General features: G+C 34.4%; 2 protein-coding genes across 3 annotated transcripts in view; one reads left to right on the top strand and one right to left on the bottom strand.

Annotated features, from left to right (window-relative positions):
* The first annotated feature begins 258 nt into the window (after positions 1-258).
* Positions 259-1,916, top strand: LOC119635936 (DNA polymerase epsilon subunit 2). The gene is made up of 2 exons (XM_038030975.1): positions 259-974; positions 1,034-1,916. Exons 1-2 carry the CDS (start codon positions 272-274, stop codon positions 1,906-1,908), a joined length of 1,578 nt encoding a protein of 525 aa, XP_037886903.1. The 5' UTR covers positions 259-271; the 3' UTR covers positions 1,909-1,916.
* Positions 1,917-8,275: 6,359 nt separating this feature from the next.
* The window catches only part of LOC119635627, a 30,584-nt gene continuing 27,326 nt past the window's right edge, over positions 8,276-11,533 (bottom strand). For both annotated transcript variants that reach the window (XM_038030515.1, XM_038030516.1), the window contains 2 exons: positions 8,436-8,717; positions 8,276-8,369 (listed from right to left, as the gene is read on the bottom strand). In XM_038030515.1, coding sequence (XP_037886443.1) covers positions 8,277-8,369; positions 8,436-8,717 — 375 coding nt within the window. In that variant the 3' untranslated portion in view covers position 8,276. The remainder of the gene's footprint in view (positions 8,370-8,435; positions 8,718-11,533) is intronic.

The following is an 11,533-nucleotide window of genomic DNA, read 5'->3' as shown; positions in this document are numbered from 1 at the left end:
GCTGTAGTTAACTTAACAAAAAACAGGTTTGTTTAAACTAGAAGTTAATAATAAAATTTTTTATATGTGGGTGGTGTTAAATTAACAAGAAATGCCTGTAAATCTAAATTAAAAAATATTTATTAAAAAACAATTTTTTTTTCGCCATATTTTGCTTGATCGAATTTTTATTGTTAACATAATTTGTATATATATTTTCCTGGTGGCATCACTAAAAACGTAAGTTTTGGCGGGATTTTAGTTCGGAAAAGAACTTTTATTTTTGTGTGTGATGGAAGATTTAGTCAAATTGAAAAAGAAAATATCCTCTTATTTCAAATTAAGCGGGTTTCTTATACTTTCCGAGAATAGTGAATATTTAGCCGGACAACTGCTGCCCTTTGACACTGCGGAGCGGGAGAAATGGTTGACAATCATCACAGAAAATTTACAAAGCCAACGTTTAAAATCTCAACTTGTTGAACGCCCGGCTTTGGAAAAAGCCATTAACGAAATAAATCGTGTAGGTTTGGATGAAGATCAGACAGTGTTTTCTGTAATTGACGCCTTTTCGATACCCAGATATGACTACAATCGGCAAAGCAAAAAATTTGAATTGTCCAGTGAACCGCGAGTTCTATTAACTAAACCTTTTATGAAAACTGGTCACTTAAGGCAACGATACGAGCTTTTATTGCAGAAAACATTACGCCATGAATTGTTCGCTCCGGCCGTAATAGAAAATGGTGTGTCGGCAGAATCCAGAATTAAAAAGTTCAAGTTATTATATTGTGAAAATTTACTGGCCACGTCAGTAGTGGAAGAAGCTGTGGTCTTGGGGTTATTGACACAGCTGAAAGAGGGTAAATTTTTCATAGAGGATCCTACCGGCTATGTAGAATTAGACTTGAGCGCAACCCGTTTTCATGCTGGCTTTTTTTGCGAAGGTTGTTTTGTTTTAGCTGAGGGTGCTTATGACGAAGGTGTCTTAAAAGGTAATCTAGTAAGGGGAATCTATTGCAATGTGTGATAAAGTATCGTTCATTTTTTTTAGTGGATGGCTTAGGTTTTCCCCCGGTTGAGTCGGCCGCCTCGAGTAGAGCATTTTTTGGCACTCAAAATAGCTGGGGTGGAGATTCCAGGAAATTGTTAAAGTATTCTAGCCAATTACAAGAATTGGAGCGTTCCAATTCTGAGGCCACTATAGTCTTCCTTTCCGACGTACGTTTGGATCAACCTATGGTAATGGAAAAGTTGCGTTTATTATTTATGGGCTACGATTCTTGCCCTCCAGTGGCCATAATTTTAATGGGACCATTTGCCGTTTCGGAACGACAACCACATGCTTTACGTTCTCACTTCGATGCGTTAGCAGCTTTGGCTAATGATTGTGATCGATTAAAACAAGAAACTGAACTCATTTTAGTACCTTCCTGTGAGGATCCCACTGCTCCAAATATATTACCACGACCAGCTATACCCAAAACTTTAGCTAGTGGATTGTTAAAAGCTTGGCCTCGCACCAAATTGCTGACCAATCCTTGTCGCTTGCAGTACTGCACTCAACAAATTGTAGTTTGCCGTTTGGATTTAATGGCCAAATTTTGTCGTAATACTTTGCACTTTCCCACCGACATTAATAATATAGAACAGCATTTTGCTCGCACTTTAATATGTCAGGGACACTTGACTCCTATACATCCTATAGCAAGTCCCGTTTATTGGGACTATGATGCTGCACTCTGGCTATATCCTTTGCCAGATCTTATAGTTATTGGCGATTCGTGTCAAAGTTTTACCGTTTCACAACACGGCTGCACGGTGCTAAATACTGGATCGTTTCTAAAATCGAAATTTTCTTTTAAAGTGTATATACCATCGACTAAAACTATAGAAGATTCAGAGATACCGGACAATATGGCCGATTAAGTAAGCAAATGTGAATGGATGTGAACATTAGTATAATTAAAAAAGTGTATAATTTTTAGTTAAGTTTAAATTATTATGACTACGAATACATTAAAATTTCAAAAAGTATTTTCAAGCTGCAAATGTTGTAACGATTTCTCCGCATTTGCTATTAACTCTGTTTATTTAGTTGCGCTGATGTAAATGATTCTCAAGTGGAATTTTTGGGCACCTTTACGTTAGAAATTATAAAAAGGCTATCGTCGCCTTGGGCTTTACCACCAGCGACAGGTGAATGTTGATAAACCATTCAAATATTTACGTATACTTTAACGGTTTTTAAATTTATTTCATCGGCACTATTAATCATTATTCCTTTGGAACTTTTTAGCAGACAGTCTACTCTCTGTATTATTCTAATATTTTGGAATCATTTCCTTATCGTTTGATTGTATGTGCATTAAGTTGTCGCTGCTTATTCTCCACACGAAGTTGACGAATTTAATGTTGTCGAAGAGAAGGGAGTTTATGTTTTGTAAATAGGTTTTTAGCATACGGTGATTAAGCGATTTCTTTTATAAACAACGTTTATCATAGTATTCGACTTCTTCGATTTTTGTAAATTGGCCCTTGGGTGGAATAATTTCATGCCTACGATTTGTAAAAAAGTGCTTTGGCCGTCTTTTTGTCAGGAATCAATTAAAGTTGTTCACTTAGTTCGTCTTCGACCACAAGCCGATAGACGTCGCCCTCATTTCTTAAAAAAATGATTTCGTTTTTCATATTATTGCCCCATTTATTCTTATTTAAAATGATGTGGACGATGCAGCTTACCTCAGCGCAGTGTAGCTTGCAATTTGCGTCCTATGAGTCTTCTCGTCTTGTTCATGTTTAACAGTGCAGAGCATTTTCATAGTAGAGTAAATCATTGTACAAGCATCTAAAAAGATTATTGTGGTTCGCGGCACACCATAAAATATCCTAAACCACCCTACAGTTTTTCATATAACGACATTTTAAAATAAAGCGAAAGTGGTCGAATCAATATCTGTCATTCGATCTTCATCAAAATATCTCAAAAATTCTCGTCTGTAGGTCGAACACAACAAACCATGGACTGACATCCGACAGACCAACAAGTAAGGTTAGACCGAATCAGAAAGTGGTCCGATGGGTGCAATAGAACGTGTGTCTATCTCAAGTTATTCTGGGCCTTGTATACGCACGCATAATCCTAACAGATCCTTGTACAACAAGCGTTGTAAAAGAGTCAACGAATTTATTAATTATAAAATTGATTGGTTAACATTGACTTTTCAAATGTTTTCAACAGTTTTTGATTACCGTTTTTCAAACGGAGTAGGAGTAACAATGCGACCGTATTTGTAGATGATTCCGCTGATGTCAATTACTCTCCCTTTTGCTGTATATCATTGGAAAAGTTTTTACAAAAACCGATATATTAGTTCGTTACTCGATAAATTTTGATTCTCTATAGTATTGGAGAAGCGTGGCCAATTTTTTTAATTTTCTCGCAGATACTATCATAGTATCATGAACAGAATATTCGTTACAATTTTCGTACACTTATCTGCTGTAGCTTATGGGCAATGAGCAAAGAACCCAATCTACCGTGGACGTGTTCGTTGACCAATTTGGTTCATTCTCAATACCAAACTGCGCGCAAGAACGTTTCCGTCAATGTTTTTGGCAAATTTGAAGTCGATGGCTTCATTTTTGTGGTCAGCGGATGGTTTAAAACAGATATTAAGCAAAAGGACAGACAGACGGATACGTTTAAATTGTTTCACAATATAGAACTGACTAGGAATATATATATACTGTATAGGGTATCTGAAGCTTCTTTCTAGGTTTTGCAGGCATTTTAATAAATGAATATATCTGTCGTGATGGTTGTACAAAAAAAAAAAAAAAATAACTACAAAGATAATAATTAATGTAATGAGATACTTTTCCTGAATGCTGCTTAATAAGATAACTTATCCGGGCATTAAATTTGTGTATCTTTTTTTTTTTGTGTCATTTTATATTTTTGATTTATTCTACCGAATATTTGTTTCCGCTGGCATCTCATTTTCATTCTCTATCTAACTTCATTTGAATATTTTTTACTCTTACCTATCCTTTACAGTTTGCATGCTAAATTCTCATTATTATTGTCTTTTGAAAAATTTTTCTACTTGTTTAACTAATTTCCGTTTCCGGTGAATTTATTTATTCATTATTTCCTTTTTTTTCTTTCATTCTTTTAAATTGTTTGCAGAGGTTTCTTATTTTAAGAATTTCTTTTTCCTTTCATTTTCTTCATTCTTTGTGCACAAGAAAATAATATATACACGCTACACCGATGTATAAGAATATATTTGATTATGCCTTGTTGCGTAACATCAAATAATACTCTTTATAAAATGTGAATTTAGCGTCAACTGATTCGCAATCATTTCTTGCATATGTTTTCAAACTCGGAAATCATGGAAGTTGAAGGTTAAATTATACATATCTTCAGTGGGCTTTTAGCGGCTTAATTTGATAACACGCTAAAATTACCCAAGCATAAGGAAATTCAAATCTCAAAGTTTTTTTATTTGATTTGAATTATTTTTTAAAATTATAGCAGATAAGAGATATGTGAAAATACTTTGCAATAGGCCAACATTCACTCGACTAAGATAAAACTTAATTTCATATATAGGGCTCTTTCATCCGAGTGCCACATTCTCCTTTATGTATTTATTTATTTATTTTTTTTGAGGTTATGTCACAAGTTGTCCTCCAACTCCTTTTTAAGAGGTCATTTGTTAAGATCTACTATAATTAGAAAACATTTTCAATGTGTGCGCATCATTATTGTTTGTTTGTTATTCATTTATAGAAAGCCTGGGGCGAATTTGTAGTCGTTATAATCGGATATTAGTGAATATTTGTCATATTTTAAAAGTATATTAAGCTGGTGTGGATGTTTACAACAGCCAGAGTGTCTTGAGATGCACTCACGTTTTATTACCCTATCCAGTCAGACACATTTTCTGAATCGAGCTAAGCTTGTTGTTCGTCGGTCCGGCAGGCGTCTTTAAATCTACGGGTCGGAATTTTTTGGGGATATTTTTTGATGAAATTTGGTATACCGGCGTGCCTTGGCTTAAGGACGAACGTCGTTCAAAATGATTCGGAAACGACTTGGTTTTCGACCACTTTCCTTTAGGGTTTCCTTCGGTTTAGTACTGAAATTGAGCCAAATCGGTCAAAGGATGAAATTATAGTTCACACATCTATAAAGAAACAATTGTTTTTTTTTTGCTCGTCACTTCTAAACTAAAATAGATAGATACAACGATAAAAATTTACATCTATATTCAATAGGTGGGAAAATATCGGCAGTGCCCAATCAATCAATCAATCAATCAATATTAAAGAATACTGAAATTTCATTCTTTTATGCGAACTTTTGCAGCACTTAGAAAGAAGCTTCGTCTACGCATAATTGATCAATATCAAATCTGGACTATTCTATCATGATGTCAGTCCGTCTGTTCATGCTTCAATTAATTCCTGTGGTACACGTATTCAAGTTCGCAAATATCGAAATATTCGCTTTAAATACCACATATAAAAAATCAGCCACACCTACGCATTATAAATTTTTCCTCCATTTTCATCCATTTCCATTACATCTTTAAGGTATAAAATGCAAGACGTTTGCACTTCAATAGTAGCATTAATCTACACTTATACCGATTTGCTCTCTCTCTCTAGCGTTCTCTAAGTGTTTCGTAGTGCTTTTGTGTGTTCAGGTATTCGCTGAATTTAAAAGTGCACTTCCCTAGGACAACTTGTTTACATTTAACCGATCACTAAAAAGTAAAGTTAAAGGTAATCAAAGCTGTAAACTTTCATTTCCCACACAATGGAAAATAAATATTTACAAGCTTTTTTTCTTCTTCTTTTTTGGCCAATAACACAAACATTCGTTTAACTGCGTGTGTATCTAGCGTAAGGCTGTAGCGATGTGTGTTTTGTGGATTTTCACGGTTAACGAGCACCAGGAACATTTCTAAATAAATACAGCACTTGTCGCGAAAACCTCGGTGATATGCGCTGGCAAACAATTTATTTAAGGAAAATGATTTGAAGGAAACCATTAAAAGTTGTTGCAAAAAGTTGTTCTAGCCGGCTGAGAAATGTTTATTGCACGCATGAAATTAATGGAAGAAGTCTTTAAAGATATACTAAAACGTTTTTACTGTTTTTCAAAACAATATATTTTACAAACTTTGTAGACTTTGAAGCGAGGTCAACAGATTAAGGCTGAAACCAGATGCCAACTATTCACAAACGATTAAAAGATTATTACTTATGTATATAAAAAAACTGAACTAAATAACATCTTTTTTTTTTAACTGTTTCTCAACTTTCACAAGCTCCTGTGGAAGCTTGTATCCCAGTTAATGGCCGCTTCAGTTTCAAACAAACTCAAACTATTTGTATATGCATCCTTTTGAATGGACCAATTCTAACGCTAACGCGTTACTGAAGTGACATACACTAAACTCTCGTATAATACGTATTCATATAAGACGGGTTCGTAAACGTGTTCATGTAAAGTGGGCTCGTATAACACGGTAACAGAATAAAGTTGAAAATATCCATTCATAAATTTGTATACGTTTGCCCTTTTCTCTCTCTCTCTCTCTCTCTTTCTCTACCTTTTGTAGAAAAAAAGATACTTATTATTATTCAATGGCTCTAAAAATTACTGTCATGTAGCGTCTTAAGCCCAATTATTAGAAAAAGGTATTTTAAATGTAACAAATAAGTTAACCGCTTCGGGCTGTGAGCGGCTCATGTCTTTGTATAATCTAAGTGACTTGTATGACAGGAATGAGGCTTGATTGGTTTTTGATAAAGCTTAGTCAATGCAAATATAATTTTGAACTGTTTAACCCGCTCAGAGTTGTTTACAAGAACCTAAATGACGTCTATCATTTATTCTCATTAACGGACTCTTTAAAGTCCATTAAAGCAACATTGCTTAATACGCGCGATTTACCTATGTCGTACTTAAACTGACTTAACCTTGAATATGTCATAATGAGTCGAAAATTAATTTGTTGTTAACAATTATCGGTTGCCAAGCTTATGCATGTTTGCGATGGCTTAGGGGTTCACTTGCAATTTGGTCCTGTATCGGTTGTGGGTGTGGCTCTATGCTAATTGTGTACATGCTTTTTTTTTTTTTTTTCTTTTTTTCCTCCTTATTTGTTTTATTGTACTTATACTAAGTTTTATTATTAATTAATTTTAAGATTTACTTAAGAGTCAATTGAACTCGACTCCCATTTTGTTTTAGTTCAGTTTCTTGTGTAAGTGGAATAAATAAATAAATAAATAAATAAATAAATAAATAAATAATACACTGCACAACTTGTGGTACTAAGTTTGTGCAGATGTATGCAAAAGCCAAGACTTGGCGTAGAATCATCTTTTATTAAGCTTTCATTAAGTTTGTCTGTCCATTCGCGCATCTTATATTCTTTTGTTTAAACTATATGCTGACATGTTTTGGCTTAACAGCGAAAGCTATTAGAAGCGGCTCGAATCGGACCACTTTTCCGATCACTTCCCATATAACTTCTTCTCTTCTTCTTCTTTTACTTCTCAAAAGAAGTTGGTTATATGGATAACAGTGTAAGGCAAGGTGGTGTTTTTACTTGTTTAAGCGTTGAAATTATATTCGAGCGCATTGAAGGTAATGAGTACGAATTTAATTCCCAGGGTTAATGAGGGGTTATTGTCTTTTCCCCGTAAGTTATGCATTTACTATTTTATTGGACATCTGACCGTTATGGCTGAGTGTTATGAACGGAGCGGGAAATCCAGTGCACTACATACTTGAAAAATATATATCAAGGCGGAACCTAACAAAACGATAGCAAAATTATCAAAAATTCTTTTCATTGATAATTATTTGAGAAAAAAGTTAATCAAAAAAAAGATTCGATCAGCGACGGAAAGAAGTTTTCGAAGGTTTTTCCGAAAATCCGTTATATATATAAGTTCCATGATCGAGTTTAATGTTTTTTAAACCGTCAATGTGGCAATCAAACCCAGGCGATCGTTTCGATGTTTCTTAAGATAAATCATTTTAATGTAATTAGATCAAACTGATCATCTGCGATTTACTCTTTTTTTACCATTAAGTCTCCAAGTGAACTAAGAGCCACGGAAACATACTTACAGTCAATTAATTGTAAAAAAAAGTATTTTATTTTATTTATTTTATTTTTTTTTTTTGATACAAAATCTTAATTAAAATGTAATTTAATTTTTTTTATAATTTTTTCTGTAGATATCCGAAATGTTGTTAAAAATTATTTCGAAATATGTTTATTAACCGTTACAGTTTTCGAGGCGCTTAGACCTGACAGAGATTGCTGTAATGATTGCAAAATTCCGATAGGTATCTGAAAGGTAGAAATTGAAATACATTTCAGTGAAGACATCAATCGTCGGAATTATTGGCGACAAACCTGCAACGCACTGCGAACCATGTCACCGTTAGCTTGGGCATTGTAGCTTATTCCCAAATTTGAATTTACTCCAGTAGTAGTAGAAGGCTGCGTTTGTATGACTTTTCGCGAGCGAACAACAGTTTTAACATTCGTGTTAGCATTGGCGTCAGCGTCAGCGTTCGCGTTCGAATGTGTATTGAAATCCGTATTAGCACTGACTTGAGCATTAGCGTTAGTGTTGATACTGTTCACGTTCGGCTGCGTATCTGCGATAAGTTGGCGACGTTCCGTATGTGCTTTCTGTAAGAGCAAAATGTGGAAAAACCTTTTGTTTTGAAAAGTTCTTGAAATTGGTTTTTTTTTTTTTTTTATATTTAAAACCCAACCTTTGAAGCTTTTTATTAAAATAATTTTTCATTTTATATCAACCAGACATTTTTTCGTAAAATATTATTAAAAATTTAAGTGATAGGAATAATTTATGCCCTCGTAACCATAACAAAAACTTATTTAATATTTGAAAAAAAAAAAAACCGCAATTATGGACTTTTTTTTTATTTTAGAAAAATATCATCGTTTTAAAGAGCAAACATTTGATGTCAAAACCATTTACTATTATGTATTAGATGTACGGGAAAGTTCTGTACTAGTTTCCGAATAAAGGCCGAGATGGTTTGTTGAACTCAGTCAAGACTTTCCATAATCTTCCATTATTTAAAAAAAGAAAAGGATCTTACATTACTTTGGCAGTATTGTCGCCGACCCGGGCGTTGCTTATCGGAAAGATCGAATCATTTATTTGAAATTTTTCAATCCATCTTCCATAGGCTCTATCAAAAACTACATCTTCACCACACACACACAAACGAATTTCTACAAGCTTCTGTAGGATCTCTTCGTTGTTGGAAGTCATACAAAATGCAATGGCGTAAGTGAACCAATAGCATTTTGCAAATATTTCGATCAGCGACTTCTATAGACGAAAGTGATAAGTTAATGCAAATTACATAAAATAAAAGTTTTCCATTTAGCATTGTTGAATTATTCAGCGTATGCCTACAGTCATTAGGGCGCGCTCAAAATTGCACTTCCAACCTTCATAACTTTTGCTGTTTCGTTTGATGAAACTTGTCGTCGAAGATTATCAAAGACTACTCCATCACGCTATTCAATCTTATCACAAAAGTCGGTTTCGACCTGATAGGCTAAACAAAAGTTCGAAAACAATAAGTTACAAGGCTGGAAGATTGGGCAAAAAGCTAGCTCAAACTCTCTGGCGATAAAAAGTAGACCTACTACAACAAAGCCAAGCACCCATATCGAATATTTATGGTCATAAAGTTTTGCTGCGCGTACGGTGGGATCTGCAAGGTCCAGTGCACTACGAGCTGCCAAAACCGTATGAAACTGTTAGTGCAGACATCTACCGACATCGATTAAACGAATTGAACGTTGTATTGTTGCGAAAAAGACAATCAATAGCGGATAACAAACATGAAGTCATCCCATTGCATGCCAACGCTCGGCCACAGCTCAAATCGGAAGTTCTGCCGCACGTAACGTACTTATCAGGCACAGCGCCTTCTGGTTGCCACTTTTTCAGATCGATATAGCATGACTTGGTTGGTAATCTGTTTCTAATTTCTGAAGAAGCGAGAAGCTGAGTCGATCGTGGAATGGCTGCCAGTATTGTTCTTTCGACAAGGTATAGCCATCTTACCAGTAGGATAGAAATTGAGTAATATGTTTGTACCGATCTTTTTCAATAACTGACTCTTTCAAGTGCAAAAGTGATCAAAATACCTAATATATCAGTAGTCACAAGTACACGATCACGACTCGTGAATCATTTTCGTTTCCGTTCACTTGCTAAGAGAGAGCCAAATATGTGCCAATTGAATATGCGTATACTTGTTGAAATTTCTCATCACCGAAACGGACAGAAATTTTCCGTAAACCTATTATATATAAAATTACGTACGCACTTATATCTATTTGCTTTGGTCTTATTGAAAAATGAAAAAAAAAAAAAAAATTGAACAAAGAAAAATTATTAATAATTCACAACCTAAGCCTGTATGTGCGTGTGTGTGTGTTATGGAGTGCTGTTTCTATATAGGAAACAGTAGGTTTGGATTTTTTTTTTTGTTTTTGTTATAAAGTAAGTTAAAGTCTGCCCATCGATTACCATAGTTTTGACAGCCTTTGGAGTTTTTTTTTTTTTTAAATTTTTTCCCACAAACTTTATTATGATTGGGTGTAACTTGAAGATAAGTGTATGAAAAGTTTTAGTTGAAAAATTGCCCTTCAATTTACCCCCTTACTCATCTACCTAGGCGTGTATGTATTGTGTTATAATAAAAACTGAAAGTAGATTAGAAAGCATTGGTGCATTAAATAATAATTTGTTTTGATTCCCGGAGTAAAAATTGAAAATACATTATATTCGTTTTACGCGAATTTTTAATAGCCTCGCTCTACTAATTTATTTACTTATGATATTTAAATCTAAAGCAAAAATCCTCTTTCTATCCTACACTATTCAGTTGCGTCATAAGTGTACATTAATTATGTGTGCATGTATGCAGCGCTTAGAAGATCTTGATGTAGACTGAAATTTTATTAAGCTTTTATGAAGCTTCTCCGTCCGTCCGTCCGTCTTGTATAGTTTGTTCAAATAACATGTTACCAACACATTAAAGATATTTTTGATGATTGCGTTATGTGACCGCTATTGGAAATGTTTTCGATTGGATCACTTTTTTGATCACTTCCCCTATAAAATTTTCCTGCAACATCCGCTACACAATCCGCAAAAGGACTTGAGATAGATCCACCTTTTGTTATACCGATTGATTGAGAATAAATTTCTTGTATGGCCGTCTGTCCATTTTGGCAGCTTGTGTTCAAGCTGGAGGGCGCAATCTTTTAGACGTTTTAATAAGATGGATTTGATCGGACCACTTTTTCGACCATTCGGAATATAAGGCTTTGTTTTGAAGAACGATTATATGAATCATTGTATGAAGCAAGGTCGCTTAGGTTGTTTAATAGTGAGTCGTATTACAACACAATGTTTTTATTTCTTTCCCGATATATAGCTTGTACATCCTGCG

This window comes from Glossina fuscipes, unplaced genomic scaffold (assembly GCF_014805625.2).
Source record: "Glossina fuscipes isolate IAEA_lab_2018 unplaced genomic scaffold, Yale_Gfus_2 27, whole genome shotgun sequence".
Classification (NCBI taxonomy): domain Eukaryota; kingdom Metazoa; phylum Arthropoda; class Insecta; order Diptera; family Glossinidae; genus Glossina; species Glossina fuscipes.
This window is presented reverse-complemented; position numbering and strand designations above follow the sequence as displayed.

Excerpts from the sequence above, each read along its gene's own strand:
- LOC119635936 (XM_038030975.1), top strand. The coding sequence starts at position 272 with ATGGAAGATTTAGTCAAATTGAAAAAGAAAATATCCTCTTATTTCAAA. Across the intron at positions 975-1,033 it reads TGACGAAGGTGTCTTAAAAG|TGGATGGCTTAGGTTTTCCC; the intron begins GTAATCTAGTAA and ends CATTTTTTTTAG.